The sequence below is a fragment of the Dermacentor silvarum genome, chromosome 9 (genome assembly GCF_013339745.2).
Source record: "Dermacentor silvarum isolate Dsil-2018 chromosome 9, BIME_Dsil_1.4, whole genome shotgun sequence".
Lineage (NCBI taxonomy): Eukaryota > Metazoa > Arthropoda > Arachnida > Ixodida > Ixodidae > Dermacentor > Dermacentor silvarum.
The window spans coordinates 83,053,018-83,080,522 of NC_051162.1; the positions used below are offsets into that span (position 1 = coordinate 83,053,018).

The window sequence follows — 27,505 nt, forward strand, 5'->3', positions numbered from 1 at the left end:
ATCCTCATCTTCTTTCCTATACAACATGTACGAGTTCCCTTTCATCAATAAATCCAGAGAAACTGCAGCGAAATACATAACAAATGCGCAGTGCATGAAGAAAACATCTCAATGAGTATAATAGAGCGCTGAGTCAAACAACCTGCACCATTCGTGAGTAATATAATTTTATCATCATAGGAAGGCTAGCCCACCTTCCTCTGTGATACATGGCCACGCCAGCACTTTGATACCCTCCTTGCAGTGAATATTCACTATTGTCGCTATATCAGCACCGACAGTCACCGACAAAATGACGCCACGCATTTGCAATGCCAGCCTGCTTGTTTGTCGTCTGCTGCCTACAATGAACGAAACGACTGAGTAGAAAGTCATTTTCATGCTACACTGCAGCTATAAAAAATGGCTTCGTGTATGTGGGCGCCGCTACTTTTTACACCAAGAAAAAAATGGCGACTTCCTACACTCGTGTAGCCAGTGTAGGTAAAAAAAATATCCCTAGTACGTTCAGCAAAGCCACACTCCCAGTCCCGGATTTACGCGCACACAGTTATAAAAGAATGAGTGAATCTGGGTTTAAATTCGGCCTTCTGGCACTTATTACACAATGTTTCGTAAGTGGCTCTATATTAACTCGGTGCATTATTTAAGTTCCAAACTTCAAGTTGAAGCCTGTTTCGTTGTCGTACTTGCAGTTAAAGGGCTCAAATCGTCTAATTTTTGACGAAAAGGGCAGATACCATACACAGATCCCGCAAGCCCCAAACGATCTGAAGTCGCTAAAGAAAACATTGCCTTCAAATAACGGAAACCTAAATTCGTTTAGCGTGAACAAGCGAATATACAATACATACCACCACATTTATAATAATTAATTACCACGGAATAAACTAAAGATGTTATTCACAGACTTTATCAATTTAAACTGATTTAGTGTTTCTCTTTAGTGTCCCTTTTGGTCGGACTGATGGGCTAGTTGATAATTCATAACTTAGTTGTTGGCAGTGCACTCTAAAAAAACAAGCACCGAAAAATTGAGGGCACCCACGAAGCGCAATTTTTTTTGCTTGTTTCACTTTTTCGTGTCAGTGTTTCTTCAAGTACGCTGCTTATAACTAAGTTTTATTTCAAGGCAATAATGGGAATGTTAGCAGCAATGCACGGAAATGTTTCAAAGTGTGTTGGGTAATTAATGGATAAATGACAATTACTGAACCTTCATTTTTTGCCTGTGCAGAGGCGTTATTAAAGGTCCGTTCGATTCGCCTGCACAACTGTGAACCAGTTCACAGTGGTTCAAGAGAAGCTCCAGAAATTGTACAGCTCGATTTCTGAGGTGCAGGCACAGCACAACACTCGAACCGAATGCCAATGTGCAGATACGGTGCAGGCGTTATGCTATGTCTGACTAATGTGCACGGAGTGCTTAAGTTTGAGAGGTCTTGAACTGCAGGTATGATCGGCTTCCAAGGCGTAAATACACACCACACTTGCGTAGATGCACCAGACGTGCATAAGCGAGGTTTTAACGGCGCTCGCTCCCGTGTGCTGCGTCGTCTACTGCGCTGCTACTTCGCACCTGTATGCCTGAACAAAGGCGGCACCGACAGTGGAGTGGGTGCAGCAACATTGTGAACCAGCCCTGCACCTCTTGAAGTGAACGGTGTGGTTCAGCGGGCGCCACTGCTGCACCACTGAAACGAATGGAAGGGTGCAGCACCTCATGAACTGGTTCAGGTGGTGCAGGCAAATCGAACGTACCTTAACCCTTTGTTGGTCACTGGGACATATAGGTATAGTCCCACCTGCAACCACAAGCGAAAGCTGAGCCAAGTGCGCAGCGGGACATACGTAGCCCGACAGAAACAGGTAGCACTATCTCTTGGAAGATAAAGCAAATATAATTAAGCTTTTATATGAATTGGTAGGGGGCAGTAATAGTTCGAGTTGCTTTGCTTTTAATGTTTTTTGCCTGTCGTCGCTCTTCAAGAATTTCCTTGCTCATGCGTCATGATTAAGTTAAACGGTAAGTGCAAAAATTTTTTCTTGCACTCCAGTGATGCAGTAGATCAATTGTAGACAGCTTTGGCATGAGAGTGAGCCATTGTTTTCAGCTGCCTGCAAATATGCTGAACGTAGTGGTTAATGACGTCCAGCACTACTACTGAAACGGCATGACATACCTGTTGTTTCGGGTGATACTGTGCAGACAGCTCATCAATGGGAGGAGCATTCGTAAGTGCCAGCGCAGTGTAGTATATCACAAGAGAGGAAGCAAGAACTCCTCAATTATGACAGCGGTGCCAACAGAGGTTCGGTTCAACGGGAAAGGGCACTACCCGTGCACCACCCCTGGGCGCAAAAGGTGCCAATGGTGCTCAAGAACTTAGCAAGAAACACGTACAAAGCTTGTGTGTAAAGCCTGCCAAGTGCCTCTTTGCATTGCGTGCATTGAACCCTTCCATAAAAAGCCGTAATCATCTCCGAGTTTGGAAGGAGGAAGCCCAAGGTGTACAGAGGGACGTATGTCCCACCTTCGCTCATGTCCTCAAGTTGTCTGTGGGACAGGTGTTGTCCCGCACATTTTTCAGATAATATTCTTGTACAATAATATTTTTTTGCTGTTCTTCCATGTGGTGCAGTTCAATTGGGAAAATATATAGCTGAAAACATGGGTAGATTTCTCGCGCATGACAAAGGGTTAAAACTCTCAAATTTTCCTCGCTGCTCCGAAAGAAGCAAAGTAGGTAGCAATTCTATATTTGCAGAGAATGGGGGCCTTTTTATAAGTGGCATGTACTGAAAGCGTCATAAGTGTATTTTACGAACCATGCAGGAAGTTTGCCCAGTGTCATGAAAGAACTAAATGTGTCACAAAGTTCACATTGTGAATGAATAAGGAGCATATTATGCGTGATACGTGGGCGACGTTTTGAGAGGATCAGTTAATCACAGCTTTAGCAAAATCTTTGCATAGTAGGAATGAAAAATGCACATAACAGTATTTGTGTAATGATTTCAATTCAACAAAATTTGTAAATAAATAATAAATTATGGGGTTTTACGTGCCAAAACCAGTTCTGATTATGAGGCACGCCGTAGTGGGGGACTCCGGAAATTTGGACCACCTGGGGTTCTTTAACGTGCACCTAAATCTAAGTACACGGGTGTTTTCGCATTCGTGTACTTAGATTTAGGTGCACGCAACAAAATTTGTGATAACTGCATTAAACAACCTTACAAGTGCCATCACTTTATCTTGAAACATTCAGCACATAAAGCGGTAATGAATTGAAAGATTACATGCTATTAGTGCAAGCATTGAAATATCAACAATTAACAATACCCATTCAGAAAACGGTGATTTATATAGTGTGCTGAAACAGACCTACACAACTGATTTTGTAATTAGCAGGTAAATACTTGATTGCAGTAAAGAAGCGCTTATATGCAGGAAAATAATAAAACTTAAACATATTAATGAAAAGACCTCCAAAGACGTGCACACGTATAGAACCTACAGGCAACAAAAATATGAGTCAGACAAGAAATATATAGAATAGGGTGTGGGCTAGATGGTAATCCATGAGCAGAGTTGAAGTGCGAAATTGACACAGGGGACAGGGAACCAGACAGATAAAATGCTAACTTGCAAGTATTTTATTAAGAGAAATAGCAATATTAATAATCATATTGTGAGGTGCAATAATAATACATTGAGGTTTTATGAAAAAACTAAGAAAAACATGAAAACTAAATAATGACAAGTCTCACAACTCAGCACTATTCTGCAGCAAGTGTACTTTGGAAAGTCAACTTTTTTTTTGGAAAAGGTGCACCGACGCAACCTTTACACATGAATACTGTGAACATTGAATTTTTTCTGCTTCAACTATCTCTCATGTGCACTGGCTTGGCGAACATAACCGAGCTTTGTGAAAGTATGAAAACCACTTAAGCAGCTTCTCATATTAGTGGATGTGCAGGTGAGCCTTTAGTGCAGACTTTTTCGAGAAGCTTCGAGGGCATGAAGGGTAATGAAGTGGTTTATTGCATGTGTGGGTGCGCAGGTATCGATTCAAAACACTCTGGTGAGAAGCTTTGAGAGCATGCAGGGCAATGAAATCACCTCTTGCATGTGTGAATGCGCTCGTGCTTCTTCAGTGTGGACTTTTGTGAGAAGCTCCGAGGGCATGACGGGCATTGAAATGGCCTCTCACCTGTGTGGGTGCGCACATGATTCTTCAGTGTAGATTTGTTGGTGAAACGTTGAGGGCACAAAGCGCACTGAAATGGCATCTCACCTGTGTGGGTGCGCACATGATTCTTCAGTGTAGATTTGTCGGTGAAACGTTGAGGGCACAAAGCGCACTGAAATGGCCTCTTGCCTGTGTGGGTGCACAGGTGTTTGTTCAGATAACTCTTACGTGAGCAGGTATGAGGGCATGCAGGGCACTGAAATAGCCTGTCCCCAGTGTGGGTGCGCAGGTGTTCGTTCAGATGACTCTTTCGGGAGCAGCGCTGAGGGCATACAGGACACTGAAATGGCCTCTCGCCTGTGTGGATGTGCATGTGAGTTCTCAGTGTGGACTTGTCTGAGAAGCTCTGAGGACATGCAGGGCATTGAAATGGCCTCTCGCCTGTGTGGATGCGCACATGATCCTTCAGGTTAGACTTAACTGAGAAGCTCTGAGGGCATGAAGGGCATTGAAATGGCCTCTCGCCTGTGCGGGTGTGCACATGGTTTTTCAGTGCGGACCTATCCGAGAAGCTCTGAGGACATGCAGGGCACTGAAATGGCCTCTCGCCTGTGTGGGTGCGCACATGGTTTTTCAGTGTGGACCTATCCGAGAAGCTCTGAGGACATGCAGGGTACTGAAATGGTCTTCTGAAAGCGTCCACACTGTCTTCAGTGTGGACGCTTTTGCGAAGCTCCATGGGCATAACGGACAATGAAATGGCATCTCAACTGTGTAGATGTGCGTGTTGCTTCAGATTAACCTTTTGTGAGAAGTTCTGAGGGCATAAAGGGCACTCAACTAGTCTCTTGTCTGTGGGTTGCAGGTTTCTTCGGCTTGAATGTTCGCCAGAAGCGTCAAAGTCACAAATGGCATTGAAATGGACACTGGCCTGTAAAGAATGTTGCGTGTGTGCTTCTGATCAGGTTTATCTGTCTCATCGGCACAGGAGTTACAGCAGGTGTTGCATCCTTGTTGTGACCACACCATCCGCAGTTGCTGGGCAGGTAGAATGTCTCACTTCTGCACAAAGAAAGAAAGTCATGTTACCTTTCACTTCAAAACAAAAATGTAATTACAAAATGCCAAATGAATGAAAGAACATAGATAGTAGTGCTAAAGATAATTTTTTGCTTCATTCAATAAGTATTGATGGTTGATGAAAACTGAAGACGAAGAGTTTAGAACGCAGGACGAGGGCTCGCGCCAGCCGCCATCGTACCAGTTGGTTCAATAAACCACAACCGGCGGACGCGCAGTCACTTCGTTCCTTACATTTAAGGTGCCGTGAAACCCGGGAGACGACTGGCGTCCTGCACCGACGATGGATCGACTGCGACGCAGCAGAGGCGTACTTCGAGCCGCTGCTACAAGGCTCATCTCGTCCGCTACCGAAGCGCTACAAGCTGAGCATCCTTCGCCACCCAACCTGCAAGTTATTTTGGATGACCTGCAGGACAAGGACTCGGCACTAGCAACGCTCAACAAGACGATTGCCGACCTCATGGATGATGGTGACGAGTATGAGGCGGAAGCCACCGTCGCTCTGGAGTACCACGACAAGATCCGCAATACCATGAGCCGGGTCTGCTTCATTCTGAATTCTGCTGCAAGAGCCGGAGACAGCGCCACACAGAGCATTCTGAGCGACACCGCCACCCAAGGCATCTCCACTCAAGCAAGTTCCCGAGCACCGTTACACCGAGTTGCCCTACCGAAACTACAGGTACCCGTTTTCTCCGGTGAACTTCGCGAGTGGCAGGGCTTCTGGGAACATTTCGAGGCCACGATCCATAACAACTGCAAGCTGTCCGACATCGAGAAATTTTTGTACTTGAGATCCTACTTAACCGGAACAGCGAAGTGTGCATTCGAAGCTGTGCATCTGGCAGAAGCGAACTACGCTGTAGCAGTGAAAATGCTCCAAGAGAGGTTCGGCCATCATACCGCCCTCGTTGACGACCACATCGGCTGTTTACTTGCCGTCGCGCCCATTGATCGCTCTTCAAGTATCGCAGCTGCGGGAACACTAGGAAGAGGTGCACTTTCGTACAAGCTGCCTCGACAGCCTCGGAGTTCCAGCATCAGAATACGCGGTAATCCTTTATCGCGTCCTTATGCGATCGCTTCCTGAAGATATCGCTATTCTCTACTGTCAACGCATGAAGGAGACTGAACCCGATGACGGGGCTACTCCGAGGTCGCGGCAAGAGGAGGTGCGAAAGGCCACGAAGTTCCTGCAGGTGCAAGTAGAGAGCAGAGAAGAGAGCCAGGCCTCCCGTTCAAGGTGCCTACCCAAAATTAGGTCTGCGGGACAAGGGCGATGCCGACCTTGTCTACCACAGCCGGTACCATCAGCATTAGCCTTGGCCGCAGGATCTGCATCGAACGAGCATCCCTGCTGTGTACTGTGCGATAACCGTGACCACACCATAAAGGACTGCCACGCCACATTGTCAGCCCAAGAGATCAGACGCCGGCTTGCTGGAAAGAACTGTTGTTTTAAATGCGGCAGAGAGGGCCATGTAGCACGAATGTGCCGCAACGCCGCGTGGCTCAAGTGCAAGTTATACTCGAAACATCACCTTTCCTACTTTGCGCCATATGGAACCAAGATCGCAACTACCCGTCTCCGGAGAGCAGTGATCTACTTGTCCACCATTATCCAACGAAAAGTGTCAAGCCGCCAGTGACAAGTGCTCCAGCTAGTAGAGATACGTCTGCACCTCTCTTGATGCAAACAGCCACAGTTTGGGCGTCCGGAAAACACAATTCCATGTTAGTTCGACTACTGCTTGACACCGGCAGCCAGAGAACCTTTATTCGACGCGACCTGTCCAAAAGGCTCGACCTGTCTTCCCTCGGGACAGAAGACCTCTCTGGACGTTTGACACTTCTAAGTGTTCCCGCCCTTACAGCTGTCGAAGTGTCAAGCTCAAACTTCATAGTCGGTTCGACTCATGCAGCGTCACCGTAGATGCGTTGGAGGTACCGGAAGTCTGCACCGTGAAGACTCCAGCCATCGGACAAGATCTCTTCGCACAGTTGCGTGAACGCAAGATGTTTGTCGCAGATGAGAATCGACTGTGCGATCGGCCGATACCGACAATCAGTGTCCTTATAGGATCAGATTACTATTGGCGCATAGTGACCGGAAGAATAGAACGTCTAAGCAGCGATCTATGCGTGGTTGAGACAGTCTTCGGTTGGCTGGTGCAAGGCGTCTACCCAGTAAGGCCCACCAATGCCTTGCCTAATTGGAACTCCAGCACCTCTGCCCTATTCCTTGCGTGTGAGCGAAATGGGCAAGCCGCACATGACACTGCTGACCCGACGGAGATGTGGCGACTCGATGCAATAGAGATCGCCGACCCTCAGGATACCGCTGGAGTTTGTGACAAAACGGCGGTGAATCGGTTCACACAGTACGTGCACAAAGAAGCTGGACGTTATGTAGTTCCTCTCATGATAAGGCACCAGGGAAGACTGACTAGCACCAATCGAAGTGTCGCCGAAAACCGGCTTAGACGCCAACTTCAGCGCTTCGAAGGACAACAGGAGCTACTCCAGGAGTATGACCGCACCATCAGTGAGTACTTCAAAGAAGGTCACGCCGAACGTGTCGACACCTCTCGAGAATCCGAAGCGACGGTTTTGCTATCTTCCGCACCATGCAGTCATCCGTCGGGAAGCTATCACTACGAAGATACGCGTAGTGTTTGACGCCTCTTCCCATGAACGTGGCGAGTCATCACTCAACAACATCTTGGACAAAGGGGTGAAACTAGGTGCCGAGCTATTGCAACTGCTTGTACAGTTCAGGATGAACCCAATTATCTTGACAGTGACCATCCCCCCCCCCCCCCGGAAGGCTTTCCTTCAAATTTTAATTCAACCTGAAGACCGCGACGCGCTCTGCTTTCTATGGGTCGACCGACTGCCCGGCGACGAGGGGAAAATACCTTCCATTGTCGAATGGCGAATGACTCGTGTGCCCTTCGGAGCATTGTCTAGCCCTTTCCTTCCATATCTGATACTTTGCAGCATCACTTCGAAATGTGGAAAAAGACTCAGCCAATAATAGCTACACGCCTAAAGACATCATTCTACGTGGAAGACCTCGTCATAGGAGCTTCCACTGAAGAAGAGGCCCTCGAAATCTACCGTGCTGCATTAGCCATCTTAGCAGATGCAAGTACGGAGTTGAGAAAGTGGTGCTCCAACTCCAGCGTTCTTTGCCGTCGATTCTTCAAGGACAACACTTCTCTCGACAACATTGCAGAAGCCAAAGCAACAACACAGTTGCTTGGCTTAGTATGGGATCGTGAAGCTGACGATATCGTGCTTACCACCAAAGCCATTTCCGAGTATGTCGCTGCGCACTCAGCCACGAAACGCACCATTCTGCAGTCATTCGCAAGAATCTATGATCCTTTAGGTCTCATGGCTCTGTCCATCATTCGAGCGAAATTATTGTTCCAGCAGCTGTGGCGTAGGAACCCACCGTGGGATGAGCCATTACCGGAAGATGTCAAGAAACAGTGAGAAGGCTGGACATCCGAACTACCGACGCTCTCCTTGCTGCGAATTCCACGCTGTCATCTGTCACACTCCGCGACAGATTCCACCGTTTGAACTTCACCTGTTCTGCGATGCAAGCCCACTGGCATACGGCGTAGCCGTCTACATGCGCTACGAGATCAGAGGAGGAACATTTAAGGTTCAGCTGCTCATGAGCAAGTGCAGGGTCGCACCGCTGAAGACTACCTCGCTGCCACGCCTGGAGCTGCTTGCGTGCCTGTTGGCTGCCAGGCTTTGGAACTACCTCTGAGGAATTCCAGAAACATCCAGCTGTCAGGGCGTGTTTTGGAGCGACTCATCGATAGCCCTACACTGGATTGCTGCTGATGCGAAACGATGGGGGACTTTCGTGAGAAACCGTGTTCTCGAAATCCAACGCTTGGCTTAGGGGTATTCTTGGAGGCACTGTGCAGGCACCGACAACCCAGCAGACTTGCTCACGCGTGGAGTAGCAGCCCAGTTATTGACGCGCAAGTTTTGCTGGTGGATCGGTCCTACGTGGTTGTCACAGCCCCATTTGCAATGGCCTGTGAAGATTTGTTCTGCTCCTTCACCGGAGCCCCTTTCTAGCGAGACCAGTGAAAAGGTAGCCACTTGTCCCACCGCAGTAGTGGCACCCCCTTCACTCCCACACGAGCCACTGCTTGAGGTTGCAAGCTTTGGAGGCCTCTCCCGATTACTGTGAGTAACGGCTTGGATCATGCGGTTTCGTCGGAACGCTTCGCAGAACACGCCATCTTGTACCGGACCACTTACAGCGTGAGAGTTGCACCAGGCGGAGATGTATTGATTGAGGCTTGTCCAACAATCCGCATTCGCAATCAAAGTCACTGCCTTGGAGGAAGGACGAGTTCCCAACACCTCCAGTGTGCTGACGCTACAGCCATTTCTCGACCGTGACAGGCTACTTCGTGTAGGAGGCCGATTGCAGTAGCTTAATGACCGAGAGGAATTGAAGCATCCAATCTTGCTTCCTGCAGATCACCGGTTCACCGACCTCTTGGTTGATGCAACACAGGTGAGACTCCTACATGGAGGAGTTCAACTCACCCTCCTGGACCTTCGGGAACGCTTTTGGATCCTCAAGGGGCGTTGCACAGTGAAGCGCGTTCTGAAAAGCCTGCTTAGCGTGCTGGCGCCGGCGCCTACTTCCCGAAGCTGCCCCTGTAGCGCCCTTTCCAAGGGAAAGAATGAGTGAAGCAACACCATTTGAAGTGGTGGAAATTGACTTCTGTGGGCCACTCTATTGTAGTGCTGAATTACCATCCGCTGTAAAAGTGTACATCGTTGTTTTTTCTTGTGCTGTGACGAGGGCAGTACACCTGGAGCTGACCACAGATATGACAGCGCAAGCATTTTTGCTAGCCTTCAGACGCTTTGCAGCACGAAGTGTAATTCCTGCTATTGTGCACTCTGACAACGCAAAAACATTATGCTGCAGCGCCAAGCATTTGTGCTCCCTTTTCGAAGACAACGTTCAGGACTATGCCAGCTCTCACTGAATCCAATGGCGCTTTATTGTTGAATGTGCGCCGTGGTGGGGAGGCTTCTGGGAGCGTGTAATCCGCACAATTAAGGATGCACTAGAGTGTTGCCTGGGACGGAGCAGCTTGAGCTACAACGAGCTACTCACCGTGCTTGCTGAAGTTGAGGCGGCATTTAACTGCCATCTGCTCACCTACTTGGAGGATGACGTCACATCCACAGAAGTTTTGACGCCCTCACACTTCTTAGTCGGCAAGCATCTCGTCACTTTGCCAACAGAACAAGAAAACCCTGCTCTTAATGCTGATGTGCCTGACCTTCGACGACGAGCTCGGCATCGGGAACAACTGCTTCGCAGGATTTGGAAGGAGTGGAAGAAGGAATACCTTCTTTTCCTGCGCGCTGCTCACCACAGCAAGCCTGTGCCGTCATCAAACTTAAAGCCCAACGATCTTGTCGTCGTCGAGGACATAAACACTCCGCCTGTGGCATGGAAGATGGGCCGCGTCGTTAACGCGTTTCAAGGAAGAGACGGTATTGCGCGGTCCTTACTGATACTACTATCGAACGGCCAGCAAGTGCAACGTCCTATACAGGGGCTTTACGTCCTGGAGGCGCACACGTGCAATGCGGCCGCGGGAATGGGATGAAAACTGAAGACGACAAAGAGTTTATAACGCAGGACGAGGGCTCGCACCAGCCGCCATCGTACCAGTTGGTTCAATAAACCACAACCGACGGACGCGCAGTCGCTTTGTTCCTTACATGGTGATTCCAGATCAGATCAGAGAACAGGAGGACAAACACTTTGATTCGCCCAACATATTTTTGTTTGCTCAATGATCAAGTTTGTGAAAACTACACATATTGAGCTTAAAACATGATTTATTGTAAAACATAGTGAGAGAACTGGGTGTATCGTGTTAGCGTAAGCTGCTGTTGTAGCCAAGTGCAATAGCCTGAACATTCAGTAATGCAATCATGGGCCTGTTGACTAAAATAACAAAAGCAGCATTTTGTCTTGAACTAGGATTCACCATATTTGTGTTGTGGTAGACTGTTACAGTTCTGAAATTTACTTATCAATACTTCAGACTCGCTTGAGTCTATGCAGCAATGAATCTGTAGCGCCCACCGACGCCGCAGTGCGAAGCGCTCTGGTCGGCACTCTCAGCCGGCGCCTTGGTGCCGGCAGAAAACAGAAGAGAAAATAAAGAAGCACAGCGCGTGCTCGAAGCGCAAGTTCGGCACGTGCAGTGTCGTTCTGAAAGCTTGACACGCTGCTCGTCACAGCCACCGCTCGGCTCGCCACCTTCGCCCTTCTGAGTAGGAACGACGGCACGGCTCGTACAGCCGCCGTCACGTCCCTCCTACAAATCTACAGAAAATGCATACATCATAGAAAAAAATAACACGAACACGGGACAAGAAAATGACATAGCTAAACTATCCAGCTCATAAATACGTCCAAATTTCTACTTCGAACATTGCTCTTAGGCAATTCATTTCATTCATTGCCTAAGAAATAATGAATATCTATATCATTCTTGTAGCTCTGATATCATTCGTCTCAGGTTTTCATGAGCGTTCACACGAGAAAAAGGACACAAGAAAAATTATTTCATAATGTTGGACGTTGTCATATTAAATACAAGTTTTAGTCAGTTTGGTGTGCCTCGACTGGCGAAGAGTACTCAGCATCTGTGATGACACAGTATTAGTTCTGTAGTCATAGCAGATGAAGCTAACTGCTATTCGCTCTACTCATTCTAATTTAGCTTTTTTTTCTTGCGTAGGGATACCACGAAGCTGATGCATATTTGAGTAGAGGTCTGACAAGCATAGCGAACGCTGTAAACTTTACTTCTATGTGGGCTCCTGAAGGCTTGCGACAAAGGTCCCATAATGTTCTCATAGCGCTCACGCAAATGTTTTCAATGTGGTTGTTCCAGCTCATGTGTTTCATTACCATTACCCCGAGGTAATCATAGGCAGAAACACCATTAAGTACAATGTTGCCAATGAAATAGGGAAAGTGTAAAGGTGTCTTCTTGCTGCATATCTTCATAACAGAGCACTTATTGGTCAAGTGCATTTCTCAATATTCACACCAGCAGCAAACCTTATCAAGGTCATTGCTGAGGCTAGTGTGGTTGGCTTTTTGACTTAACTATTGTCTTCATGTGTACCGTGTCCGCGAAAAGCATTATTTCAAATCAGAATCAACTATATTTGCTATGTCATTGACATATATTAGGAAGAGAATGGGTCCTAAGACTGACCCCTGTGGTACACCTGACATGACAGCAAGTTTCTGAGAAATACAACTGCTGACCTCGACCTACTGAACACAGTTTTCAAGGCAGGCTCTTTCAAAATGTACAAGTTTGGTGTCTATTCCGACTGTGTCAAGCTCATACAGAACTTCATGAGGGGCTTTATCGAAGGCGTTGGCAAAGTAAAAACAAATCGCATTTGTTCCCTCTTATAAACGGTGAAGTCATGATATGTGGTAGTAGGCAGAGTGACAATCAACAAGCCTTCCATAAAACCACGCTGGACTTCAGACAGCAAGTTGTTCCCATCTATGTATTGTTTAAGGTGCGGACAAATCATGTGCTTTAACATTTTGCAGCAAAGTGAAGTCAGTGAGATAGGACGATTTTACACTTTAAGGGTAGATGCGGAGCTAAAATCGCGATTTTCACCAGAAAAGAAGAAAACATTTTTATCATTTTGTTTATTTTAAATTCCTAGACATAAAAAGGAGCTCATCAAGTTTGGTGGCAACCTGTATCATAGGAAAAAAAATGAATTCTCTTCTTGTGACGGTGGCACACATTCGCCATTGAGAGCACCCATGAAAACTGTATTCAAGACACAGCCACAAAGTGGGCAAGAAAGCAAACATTAAGTGAATGCCACCATTAGAAAGTTTGTTGTTCACACGTTTTAATTATGGAAGACCATCCACCAAGACCATAGCAGATCACAAATTAAAGCTAATAAAGAAAGACATAACCTGGCTGTGGCACCTTTCTCTGAGTGGAGACAAGGGCGCTGGACTGCTCTAATGCTGAAAAAAATTGAAGGCGACTTGAAGCAATTGATGCAGAGAAGGAGGAGGGTGCAACATATGGAGCAGAGCACTTTATTATTCTTTGTCTTAATTAAGTAGCGTGTGAGCTCATTTCTCTGTTTGCCCTTTTTGGATGAAGAAAACCCCTTTAGGAAATCTATCATTTCCAAACTGCTTCGCCAAAGCCGGCTTTCAAAGTAGTTTCAGGGCACAAATTTTGTCGGGAACTAGATGAGGAACATTTTATATTTATTAACTTTGTTGCGAAGTGTTGGAACTCTGAAGTGGGTCGTCCGCTCCAGTGCCTGGAAGTGGGTCTCCTTCTCCAGTACCTTCTAGTGGGTCGTTTTCTTTTCTTCAGCTCTCGAGCGCCGCTCGTGCTGAGAGTCCGTGCTACACTTTTTGGACTGTCGCCCTTGCATTGCTTCAAGTACCGTCCAATAAACATCTTTATAAATTGGTGGAGAGTGCTGTACCCTCAAAACTGCTCCGAAACCCCTTCGATGCCCCTGGAGCTTCGATCCCGGTGCACCACCATCTACCATGCCGCAAGACGCCTCCGAGCAAATGCCTCCTCCCGCACTACCCGCATGTCCCGGTGTCCCTCGTCAACGCGACCCACCTATCTTCACTGGCGCGGATGGCACCGACGTGGAGGACTGGCTTGCTATCTACGAGCGCGTGAGTGTACCCAACAAATGGGACGAGGTAGGAAAATTGAGCAACTTGGTCTTTTACCTGGCGGGAGTAGCAAGTCTGTGGTACAACAACCACGAATTCGATTTCCCGACCTGGTCCGCTTTCAAGACCGCCATTATCGACATGTTTGGCCGCCCTGCTGTTCGTAAGCTACAAGCAGAACAGCGTTTGCGCGAACGAGCTTAGCAGGCCGGGGAATCTTCCACAAATTACATAGAGGACACTCTGGACTTGTGCAAGAAAACCAACGCGACCATGTCCAAGTAGGATAAGATCAAAAATGTCATGAAATGCATCGACGACGACACCTTCACCATGCTCCTCGCCAAAAATCCTCGCATGGTGGCAGAGATAATAACGCTGTGCCACAGTTATGAGGAGCTACGCTGGCAGCGGTCGTTGACCCGTCGGCCGCCAGCACGGGACGCACATCTCGCTGGCTTGTCAACCGTTTCTGACCACACCACCTTGCTGGCAGAAATGAAGACATTTGTGCGTGAAGAAATTGCATGCCAGCTCTCTCTGCTGCCCTTTGCTCACCCGCAGCATGTGGAACTGCCATCAACCACACTCCCGCCTCCCCTCCTACGAGTGCTTGAACAGGAAATTGCCGTAGTCATGCCCGAATATCACCAGTGCCCTCCGGCACCATCGCCACTTAGCTACACTGAAGTTGTCGCCAGGCCGGCCCAAACAAACTCTGCGGCTGCCCGTTTAGTTACGCCGAAGCCGTCGCTGGTTCTCCATCGTTCCAAGCGGTGGTGCCGTCTACGTACACCGATGTCACTAGGCTCTGTCGTTTGTTGACGTCTCCACCCACACTACGCCACTACGACCCCTACAGAGGTGCACACGGACGCCAGCAGTGTTGGCCTTCGCGTTGTCCTTGCGCAGCGCAAGCCAGGGTTCCCTGAATATGTCGTGGCGTATGCAAGTCGTACGCTTACTAAAGCCGAGGCCAACTACACGGTCTCCGAAAAAGAATGCCTGGCGATCATCTGGGCCCTTACAATGTTTCGCCCTTATTTGTATGGTCGCCCGTTCGATGTCGTTACTGACCACCATGCACTATGCTGAGTGTCGTCATTCAAGGATCCCTCAGGCCGTCTCGCCCGTTGGGCACTTCGTCTGCAGGACTACGACATCCGCGTGCTCTACCGCAACGGACGCCAACATGCCGACGCCCTCTCGCGCTCCCCATTACCCGACGACAACGCCCGCTGCTCAGGAACTCAGCTGGCTGTTTCTTCCATCGACCTTCACACCACCGCTACAGAACAGCGCAAGGACCAATGAATTGTGTCGCTGATAGACTTGCTCACTGATCCGTCGGCAACACCACCCACTCGCGCATTGCGTCGTCAAGCCCACCATTTTGCCATTCGCGACGAGCTACTTCACCGATGCAATTACAGCGCCGACGGCCGCCAGTGGTTACTGGTAGTACCCCGCAGTCTCCGTTCTAAAATATGCGAATCGTTCCACTCTGATCCGCAGTGTGAGCACTCTGAGATATACAAAACTTACCACCGAATTCGCCAACGGTACTTTTGGCGGGGAATGTACCGGTACGTGCAAAAATTTGTTCGCTCCTACCTCGATTGTCAGCGCCGCAAACCTTCGCCGAACCTTTCGCCCTCAGGTCTACAACCTTTACCTTGTCCTAACCGGCCGTTTGGGTGCGTTGACATCGATTTATACGGACCTCTTCCTCTGACGTCGGCTGGTAACTGCTGGGCCATCGTCGCTGTTGACCATCTCACGCGATACGCTGAAACTGCCGCCCTTCCAGCGGCTACAGCACGAGATGTTGCCTCCGTCCTGCTCCACCGATTCATACTGCGTCACGGTCCACCCCAGGAGCTACTCAGTGATCGAGGCCGTGTCTTCTTGTCGGAAGTCATCGAAGCCATTCTCAAAGAGCGTCACGTCGTTCACCGCAAAACTACTGCTTACCACCCACAGACAAACAGTTTCACAGAGCGATTTAACCGCCTGCTCGGCGACATGCTCTCAATGTACATCGCCGCTGACCACACAAATTGGGATGCCATCCTGCCCTCCGTCACCTACAATACCGCCCCTCAGAGTACTACTGGCTCCTCACCGTTCTTATTATACGGCCGCCATCCGTCGCACACGATTGACATGATCCTTCCATACAAGCCAGACATGCTGAAGAGCGTCGCGACCTTGCCCGGACCTTTACTACAAATGAACAAGACCGACAGAAGAGCATTCGCGGTGACACCACCACTACTGCGCCCACATTTGTCCCTGGCACGCTCTTCTGGCTCTCAGTTCCTACCACCGCAACTGGACTCACTTCGAAACTACTGCCCAAATACGAAGGCCCCTACCGTGTCGTCGAACGCACGTCCCCAGTAAATTACCTCATCGAACCCGTTGAACCATCTTCGGACATGCGCCGTCGAGGGCGCGACATCGTCAATGTGGAGCGCCTCAAGATATGCCATTACCCACTCATGGTGACAACCTGTTAAGTCACCGGGCGGCTCCCTTTTCACACCCGGGGTAATTGTAGCGAAGCGTTGGAACTCTGAAGTGGATCGTCCGCTCCAGCACCTTGAAGTAGGTCTCCTTCTCCAGTACCTTCTAGTGGGTCGTTTTCTTCGGCTCTCGAGCGCCGCTCGTGCTGAGAGTCTGTGCTTTTTGGACTGTCGCCCTTGCACTGCTTCAAGTACCGTCCAATAAACATCCTTATAACATTTATAAACACATATTATTGGATATCAGGCATATAATGACAACGAAAATAAATGAACTTTGCCTCAAAGAGATGACATTTTTACAGAAATGTAATCAAAAACACGCGACTGGACTTCTCCCTAAACCCATTAGGAGATATTTAACAAAAACACTCAGCAAGTCTGCATTATTTCTAAAGTGATAGTTTCCTAAGGTGACATGCCGAATTGGTCAGTATGACGGCCATAACTTCTTTCCCATTTTACATGTATTAATGAAATTTAGAAGGTATACTTAAATCAATAAGAATTTTAAAAATATCTGCACAATGTTTCAGAAGTTAATTTTCAGCCCCACAACCCTCTTAAAGGGCCCCTCACCAGCTCTGGCCATTTTGAGCTCACAAGCGCTGTGCATACAATGCACACTCTACGCACATCATAAAGAGCTGAAATTTCAAACAAAATGCCGTTTGTTGTTCTCCTCACGGGCCCACACTCCAAGACAGGTGGATGACGTATATCAACAAGTGCGCCTACGTCCATGTATATGCTGTGACGTTGCTCATAGTGACGCGTGACACTTCGAGAATTATTCAAGGTAACATTTGTTACCTGTATATTCTGTTGCTTCAATAGACAAATGAATGTTTATAGAAATCATAGAACACACAAACGAAATGTTGGCGTGTTTTTGTTTTACTTCGCACCACAGCAAGAGAGATGTATTTCAGTTTCATCTGCTTGTTCACACGTCGTGCAATCAAGCCTGCTGACAAATTATGTAATTTTATGCTACGTTCCAGCGCGCGATCATGCTTTATTATCTGCTTGTTTGTGCCTCAAGGTTCGTGCGGCAATGACCTTATACCGCTAATCGGGTGTTCTCACGCACAGCTCGAAATAAGACAAAGCTAGAAAAAAATGAAAAAAAGACGTGGGGCCCGTGATGTATGCCCCACGCGATTACCCGGCTCCAGCATGGGAGAATGCGGGGAAGGAATTTCGCTTGCGGAGGCTAGATGGGGCAAGAGGAGAGAGTGTCCCTCTTGGAAGTAGCGATCGCCTCCTGAAATCATGGGTTCCCGCACTGAAATATTCCAATCTCGGCTATTAATGAACCAATTTGAAACATTCTTGCAGTAGAACGATCCCTACATGGCCCAGAACAACTTCCAGCGTTTAACCAACATTTGCTATTTGGCCTGCTGAGGGGCCCTTAAGGGCTGACCTAACTTTGGTATAGGTACAATTCGAGAAGTTTAACCCGAATTTTTGTTTCCCAGTTTTCTTTTTATTTCTCTAGCACAGCTTTTTATTTCTCTAGCACGCTAAGCTAAGAGCTGCCAGTATGCATTTCAGGCCTTTTTTGTCCTCCTGATTTCAAATAATGTTGATGCCAGATTAATGTGTTTGTCATATTATTCGCAACCTTGAGCAAGATGAACGGCACTGTTGTGCAGGCATGAATATTGAGTGGTCTTTGAAGTCATGCCATATATCACCGTGTTCACAGTAAGTGAAAGGCTTTGCTGTGCTTGGTTGTGACGCGGACATTTTTGAAGATCTGCCTGTCCAATAACCTTGGTGGCATGGAGGACGACACCAAGTTCGCCAACAGTCACAAACATGCCACCAGTGAGAAGTAATTGGGCATGCACTATTCCTTTCACTTTATTTCGGGAAGGCAGCAACAATGAATAACGCCCTGCCGCCATCTGCTTGTATGTGTGGATTCCTGTTTCTTCGTGACATTACTTGTGCAAGCAGAACAGAAGTGGTAGCCACTTTCTACTTACTAACTGCTGCACAGGAAAGAATTGGTCAGGACAGAAGAAAAAAATTGTTTCGTCCATTAGGCAAAGCAGTGATGTGATAGCTGGTGGAACATTATTTGTAGTAAGCCTTAAAGTGTTTCGAGCAGTGTCAAAAAATCAGTGTTCCGCCTTTTTCGTCCCCCCTCTCCCCATGGCTATATATTCAACCACCTTTGACCACAATAAACAGTTGCAAGTAGCGCCTGTCCTGTCTTTGTTCCTTTCTAATGTGCTGTCACTGTTGGCGCTTCATCTTTTGAAAGCCTCATGCTAACCTTGAAGACAAAAGGATGTCAGTGCCATCCAGTAAAAGTTATAAAAAGGAGAGTGCTACAACACGAAGATGAAGTAAGCACACTCAATAAATGTCATTGCATGTAAATGAAGATAATTAAGAACCACCTCCACAACCGGAAGGCTATGTGAAAGTATGAAGAAAGCATACACCCACACCAGCTCTTTCGGTATTGACCCTTTTCGCAGACCAGTTTGTTTTATAGAAACGAGATGGCACTCAGGGCGGCGCGCCATACCTCTCCTCAGCAACCGCGCACGAATACAAAACCATTACTGCTTTTGCCTTGCTTCTGTGCGATCAGCTGTCGTAAATGCAACTGAGTTTTCGCTAACACACTGTGCTTCAATCATGCTAGATTGAATCATGTGGATTGAAGACGTGTGCAGTAGTTGGCTGCAAAAATAGTGACTGGCATGTTAAGGAATAGAACGAATCTGTGTGGCCAAGTTTGCAGACCGCTGCGGCAACTGTATACGAACGTGTTACCGGCACTTCGTGATGTGCGGCTTTCCTGGAGGATACAGAAATTGGCTCATCCGCCAGCCTTGCTAACCTTCAAAAAAAAAGGGCTTCATCCCCAGAATGTCGGCAAGAGTGAGTACCACTCGATTAAACAATGACAAAGGGAGTAGCACCGCTTCCTGTCATAGTAAGTTTCGCGCACGTTATCTATACACATCTGTCCCAAATGGCAGGAAAACTTACACCCACTCTATCGCCGACATATCAAGAATAAGTGAATGGGCGCACACTTGAATATTTGTGCACTGTATACACACAATAAATGACGGACTACACCTATGGCGCACGAATGGTCGAAGCTGAATGTTTCATGACGGTCCACAAGAGTAAGCGAGTTGCTAGCTGTAATATATCTTTGCTACAAGGTATTACAATGTACAAAACAGCTAGGTTTCAAGCCTTGTGCACAGCAAGAACAAATCTATCGGAACTGAGCACACCCACGAGCGATTAGGCAGAAAATAATCAGATAGTGGCTGTACCGAGGAACTTCACTGAGTCAGAAACTGACAAGCCACTGCTTCAAAATATTTGCAATAATAAAGAACAAAGAGCAAAACACACTAATCCTGACTGAATTCATAATCGGAAAGCTTGGATAGCTTGGAATACATATTTAGCTCCGCTTTTATAAAACAAGCACCATATACGCTGCTTGCGTGCGCCGTTTGGACATAGCTTAATCAGCTCCGAAAGCGCTTCTGCATGTTCTCTGAAGCTGCGATCAAAGCTTCGTGTCATCCACCTAGTCACCGTCTATGATATCTCCGAAAACAGAGGTTTTCTAAGCCGCGCCGGCATCATACACTTCCATTGTAAACACGGAGGCAATGGAGGCAGTTGAGGCAAGCAATGGACGCGTCACCACGTGATCAAACATGGCAGTGCCCACGGGATTTCCGCGAAAAGGGTCAATACAGATTTTAAATGAGACAATCATAGCAGCTGCTAGCACAACGTTGCTCTTCAGGATCAATATTCTCCCCCGATGAAGCATCACCAGAGTGGTTGAGAGGTACAATCCTGGACTGCCAATCTGTTAGCTGTGAGTTCAAATCCTCCAGCAGAATGAGAACTTTTCTTTGTAATTTGCTTGCAAAAGATTTTGGGGTTTCAGTGATATGCAGACATCAATACGACTGGGGGAATTATGCATCTCCTTGCGCAATAACATTTTGCACAGGGAAGCTGTCATAGCATGCTTTAGTCGAAATGAATTTTCATACACGTCACTTGAGAAATATAATCCACTGCTAGCTGCAGAACTGCCAGCACCGCAGTTGAACCAATTAAGGAACGAAATAAGCAAATGGACTTTTAACACATGGTTCAAAATTTAAATATCTTATATGAGTATGTGATGCCTCGAATGACGATAGCTAAGCCTCGAAATAAAGAACTCAGCAAAATCGGCAGGTCGTTATATCAAAATTTCGCTACACTGAAATTCAACCTTTTTGCTAAGTAATGTCACCAACCGATTTGTTTAGTCGGAAGAGGCGTAAAGATACCATATTACCCCATTTTCCCATTTCCCTTTTCCCCTACCACGGGCCAGCTTGCCATGAACTTGCATGATAAAGTTTTTTCTGTTACGTACCATTTGCGGCAAAACTGGATGTTAAGTTTTACATGCCTTCGCTGGGACCTTGTCCTTTTATTCAGCGAGTCGACGGTAGCATCTCTCCACTTCAATCATGGAGAGGGAGCTCTCTGTGGTATCCCAAAACCAGCGGGCGACATCCTGTATCTCGCTGACCGAGATCGTTTGCAAGATACTAAATATTGACCCTTTTCGCGGCGCTCCCGTGGGCGCTGCCATGTTTGATCACGTGGTGACGCGTCCATTGCTTGCCTCAGCCGCCTCCGTTGTCTCGGCGTTTACAATTCAAGCGCGTGACGCCGGCGCGGCGCAGCAAACCTCTGTTTCCACGCGTATCGTAAACGGTGACTGCGTGCACGGCACGAAGCTTTGGCCACACCTTTGAAGACATGTAAGTGCTTTCAGAGCTCATTACGCCTTGTCCAAACGGCGTGAGCAGCGTATACAGTGCTTGTACTAAAAGCGGGGCTAGAAATGTATTCCAGGCTGTCCAAACTTTCCGCTGATATGAATTAAATCGGGATCAGTGTGTTCTGCGTTCTTTATTTGGCAAACATTTTGAACCAGCGGCTTGTCATATTTCTGACTCAGTAAAGTTCCTCGGTGCAGCCACTACCTGATTGTTTATTTTCAGCGTAATCACTCGCGGGTATGCTCTGCTGCGATAAATTTGTTCTTGCTGCGCACAAAGCTTGGAATTTAAATGTTCGGTACTTTGTGGTAGCTCGTAGCAAAGACGTATTATCGCTAGTCCCTCGCTTACTCTGTGGACCGTCACGAAACATTCAGCTTCCAGCATTCGTGTCTTGTCGGTGTAGTCGCCGTCACTCATGCTCCGGCACATTGATTCAAGTGTGCGCCTATTCACTCACACCTTGGCGATAGGGTGGGCGTAAGTTTTTGGGCGAGTAAGGGTGGATAGTGTGTAGATAACGTGCGGGAAACTTACAATGCCATTAAGTGGCACTACTTCATTTTGTAACGAGCGGTACTCACTCCCAAGTGCCGACGTTCCGGAGTTGAAGTCCTTTCTTTGGAGGTTAGCTATATAGTGCAGGTGGATGAATTATATTTCTTTATCCTTGAGGAAAGCCGTGCATCGCGAAGGGCGCCAACACAGGCAGTCCTTATGCAGCAGCTGCGACACAGGTTGATTCCATTCATTAATATGTGAATCACTATTTTTGCAGCGAACTACCGCACACGCTTTCCCTTTATCGTTACACATTTTGCCGTATGAATTGAGCACAGTGCATTAGCGCACGCCCAGTTGCATTTTCGACAACTTATCGCACATTAGGAGGGTAGACACAGTAATGGTTTCGTATTCGTGCACATTCGCTGAGGCAACGTATGGCGCGCCGCCGAAAGCGCCATCTCGTTCCTTTAGGGCAAACTGCTCCGCGAAGGGCGCGGGATGAATTTGGACCGGTGGCGCCTTCATGCGGAGGCGCCGCGAATGTAATGGCATGTGGCGGTTGGGCCGCGCGCAGCAGGCGCTGCCGTACGAACCACACGTACGCTTGCAAACGCGCGCGAGCTCGCGTCCGCGCGCCCACGCATGCGCAGACGGTGCTGCACGGCTCGTACGCGTCGAAACGCGGCACGATCTCGCTGATCAGCTCCTCTCAGTTATCGCGCGCCTGGGCTGCCTCGCGTCGGCGCGCCTGGCTACGCAGCGACGGTACATTTAACTCTCAGTTAAGCAGAATTATACCATGCAAGAAAGTGCTTCTTCTTCACGTTTTGTGCTGATCTAACAGCTCCAAAAAGATAACAATTCCGTTTATAAATATCGAAACATTTTGAAGCACTGGGAACAACGAAATACGAAGTGGCGTCTGCCAAGGTGTAAACAAGTGAGGCCAGTGAGCGCGCGCTGTCGCGCGTATTTGTGGATGCAAACCGCCATTCCTCGCTAGACGCGGCAACCGCAAGGCGCGTAGACACGCGCTTACGCGCCTCCGCAAGCGTACGTGTGGTCTGGGCTATAGATGAACGTGATAGATGTGTAAGTTGACGGTGTGCGCATATATGCCCTCGTAGACATGGGAGCCGCTGTATCAGTTATTGACGCAAGTCTGATCAATAATGTTGCGTTTTTGGGTGCACAAACAGTTACTGAAACATGACTTAAGCTGGTTAGGCCATTCAATTTAACCGTTGTCCATCGCGGCATCGCGTTTTTCAGGCTGAAAGTTTGTATATGTGCGGTCTGTAGGCAACAACGCGTTCAGTGCTCAGCAATTGAAATGCGATACTCGAATGGCATGGTCGCCAGCGCTTTTTGCACTGACTGTAAGCGCTGGGGACACCAAGCTGATGCATTGTAGTGTAGAGTGAAAGCGAGAACCTTTGAAACGTATTATGACTGCATTTCGTCCCACGGCGCTCACCTGTGGCACGAAAAGAAGGAAAAAAAAGAACGGCGGCAGCCGCGCGCTGTCAGCGCTTCAATCGCTGGGCACTGTACATTACCGACGCTGATCTGCTATGATGTAGTTGTTCTAACGTTAATAAAAGAGCCGTTCATACACAAGAGCTTCGTGTACCACAATTGCCTGTCTTCGCCTCCGCAGTGTAACGGCTCCGGAGCTTGGGCACCGAAGGCGAACACTCAGATTTGTAGTCATTTTGCCGTCTTATCAGTGTATCAGATTTTCGTTCCTAGCAATTCCCAACTCTGGTTGCGTCCGTCACACGACTGTGCTGTGTATCGACGGCGAACGCCAGCGCAGTGGAGTGTTCACACTCACCACCACCGACGGCTCCCGTCGCGCTAAGCTATTTAAAATGGGCCGTGACTGAAGATTGGGCTAGTTTATAAGCAATTAAGAATGGGGAAGCATTGCAAAGATAAAAGAACTACAATGGACAGAGAGCGGGAACTTACTGACACATGTGCGATCGGCGAAGCAGCTCAAGAAACAGAATAAGGAAGACGTATGTCTCCTAAGCTTTTTTTTTTCTGTCCATAATTTTTGTGTCATTCGCATATTTCCATGATCAGATACGCGGTAATGTTAAAGCGCAAAGCAAAATAACATTTGGAATATAACTGCTGGAGTTCCACGTCTTAGCTTGCCGCGGTGAGCTCCGTTCGCGTGGTGCATTTGCATCACAATTTGCTCTCGTTTTCTGCTTTATGTACTACCTGATGCCACGAATGTGATCTGCTTCGTACAAGTGACGACCTTTCTCAGAAGCAGACACACTAAAATGCGTTTTCCGGTGCGTCAGCCCTTAAAACCCGCTGTGCCAAAGCACTGGAAGCACAGCACCGAGCGCCTTCGTCCCGTCGTCTGCTTCACATGCCAGTGCTTTGACAGCTGCTGTTCGCGGCGCTGTTCGCCAGCATATCGCCGGCGCGCCGCTGGCGCCTTACGACGGCCGCCCGGTGCCTATACGGCTCTATGGCAGGCCTCTGAAAACAAATTTCGCGCCTATGAAAACCAAATGACGTCACTTCTGTTTTTAGCGGATATGACGTCAAATTATTTTTTCTTCCGCCGGAAGTGTTCCCTCATCACACAGATGGCGTTAAGCCCCATGAACCGCCGATAAGCCGCCATGTTCTGAACGTATGGGCTTCTATGGAGGCTTCGCTACCAGGTGTATTTATATACCTTGGGTTGACTGCCGAACTTGCAGGCAGCCGCACTGTAGCCGGAATTTCAACTCCCGCAACTGCACTATAAGCAATACGCGTGTACATAGAGCGCTATGGGAAAATAACGGGAGTCTGTAAAGACCGTATTATATCCGGTCCTGCACTATAAGCGGTTACGTTATAAGTGGTCTATACTGTAATAACAAGGAAATATACGGGAAAAGAATAACAAAAGCATATAGAACAGGGGAGAGAACTGCAAAAATAGAAGACGCAGTAGGCATGTCAGTCAGTGTCAATTATGTCCATACAGTACATCAGCTTTCACAAACGCAAATATTAGCACTATTCACTACAGTAGCTGGGGCACAGACGTCGCCTTGGACAACGCCCTATGGAATGTCTTTTAAAGCGATGACAGGGACAGATGAAGTGCTCGAAGGTCTCGGCACAACCACAGATGTCAGCGCCTGCGCGTTGACAGTACAAGACAAAACATAGGCGGGATTTATTCGATGGTGAAGCGGGTGTTCTGATACCTGTATAGGTTTGGGTCCTATGCCCGTGCCCGCACAATTCTCCCGCGAAAGCACCGCAGAGATACGATGGGGTATCATTATACCGGCACCCTAATGCAGACGTATACGTCGATTACTGTGCGCAGCATCAAACATGTTGAGAACGCGCTGAATATATATCTTATTGGCAAGAGATCGTTCGACCGCAAGCCCAGCTAGGTCGCTCAGATGGTTATTCGTCATCTTGCTGCGAAGATATGTCTTCAATCTTTGAAGGCACCCAAACGTGCGCTCGCAAGTTGATGACGATTCCGGTATCGTCACGGCGAAAACACCTATAGCCTGTGCAGGTTGTGGAACGGTCGTTTATGCACTTCAGCGATGTGACTGGGATTGCCGCATGGTCAAGGTTCAACTCTGCCCAGTATAGCCGAGCGCAGTTCGCATGAAAAGGTATTATTGAAACCGTCTCCATATGTGAACATCTTGGTTTCGAGATGACTGCAGTGTTCGCTGCGCTTGAGTTCTGCTGCTTATGCGCCGCATAAAGACAACACGTGTATCCTGCGTGATATACGTGCGCTGCCTTCCACAGCACTCGCGGTTATGCGACCTCAGCAGGGCGAAGCTTATTCTCTGCCGAAAAGGCCTATGAGCGGAAGGCGCCTGAGAAAGAGCGTATTGCATCCGAGGCACGAACTTGCCGGTTCACGCAAGCAGACCGAACAACGAAGAAGGGTAACCCATTTTTAAATCTATTTAGAACCGTTGAAACCATTTTTATCTTATTGCGGCAGTTAGCGCGGTATTTCAAGCATGCAGGATTTCAAGCACGTACATATTCTATCACAAGCGAGAGGGCAATTGCTTGTGATCAGAAATTTTCTATAATAAATTGTTATGCTTAAACAAGGCCGTCCTTTATAGCAGCGCTGCTCTCATGCAGCTGTGTTTTTCGCATACTCGTAGCACAGAGTTTGCAAACTCGTATATTCTTCGGTTTGTTTTACCAACTTGTTTTGCTAAATTACCAACTCTGCAATGTTTCCAAACTATTTATTTAAACTACGGAAAGTTTTATTACCATAGTTAATGAAACAAAAAAAATAAACAAAGCGATCCAGCTGCTTTTAGTTGCATTCTGACTGGCACGAAAGTACGGGCAACACTGACGAGTGCGCATTTTGTGCGAGCTTATCGTCTGCTACACCACGGCCGCTAGATGAAACGCACGAGGTTTCATCGAGCGGCCGTGGCTACACGCTATTCTCGCCTACAAGATCGAGCGTGTCTAAATTGCACCCGTCGATAAGAAGCTCCTGCTTCTTCACAAAAAAAAAAAAAAGCTACTTACTGAAGAAAGAGGCGCTCATGCTGCAACCAAACCCCCATCGATGGTGGGTGAGGCCGAGCTGGCAAAACAGAAAGAGAGAGTCCGAGTTCTACACAACAGTGAGCCGCATTCATACTGAGTATTTTTCGTACAAGTGCACAGGTGTAGTAATTCTGAAATATTTACTGCGCAGACCCTTTTCCTGATGACCCATGATCCGGAGATGTTCCGAAAATATTATCGGATGACACCAGAGACATTCGAAAAACTACATTCGTTCCAGGAAACAAGGCTTTCAAAGAAGTGGGTTTTACGGGAGCCCGTGCCCTCACGATGCCGCCTTGCCATCACATTGAGGTAAGTTAACAGCTATAAAATGTGCATCCATGGTATTGTAGTGAAAACACTTCTTGACCTGCGCTTCAGATATGCAAATATTTAAAGGCTCTGCATCTTGCAGGATGTCCAGTCTGTGAACTCACTTTTACAACTGGAGATTTTCGGAGCTTGGGGAAAAAGTAAACAATGTACCTCTGCCATTGTCAGGGAACTACTAGCTACATGTCAATATTGCTGCTGATTAGAAGAGAAATAAATTTGTTTATATTTCGCTGCAGGAAGCAAATGTTGCACAATGTTTTTGGGAACTTAGCTCCACAAGTTTGCCAAGCAGTGCGTTTTGTATGTTTACTTTAGATACCTAGCATCGGGCATGCAAATTCAAGATGTTGCCATGGCCTTTAAGGTAGGCATATCGACTGCAAGTAACATTGTGCAGGAAGTATGTGCACTTCTGTGGGATGTCCTTCGACCCAAGTGTATGAAGGTAAGTTATCCTACAAATTTCTTAAATATGTAAGCTTGTTTAAGCAAGTTATCAGACATTCTTGGAGACCTACATGTATAAGTGTTATGCGAGTTATGAAACTTAATTTATGGCAGGTTTAACCAGGACAACTATTTGCCATGTTTAACCATTGCATTTGTTTCTACGAGGCAAGACTGCAACGTCTA

General features: G+C 47.6%; 1 protein-coding gene across 2 annotated transcripts in view; it reads right to left on the bottom strand.

Moving 5' to 3' along the window:
* Positions 1-3,657: 3,657 nt before the first annotated feature.
* LOC125940359 (zinc finger protein 782-like) overlaps positions 3,658-27,505 on the bottom strand; it is a 161,315-nt gene continuing 137,467 nt past the window's right edge. Inside the window, exons 2-3 of one of the 2 annotated variants that reach the window (XM_049656438.1) lie at positions 4,305-4,843; positions 3,658-4,220 (exon numbers count right to left, since the gene is read on the bottom strand). In XM_049656438.1, coding sequence (XP_049512395.1) covers positions 4,126-4,220; positions 4,305-4,843 — 634 coding nt within the window. In that variant the 3' untranslated portion in view covers positions 3,658-4,125. Of the gene's footprint in view, positions 4,844-27,505 lie in introns of both variants that reach the window. The other variant, XM_049656437.1, reaches the window with a different exon arrangement.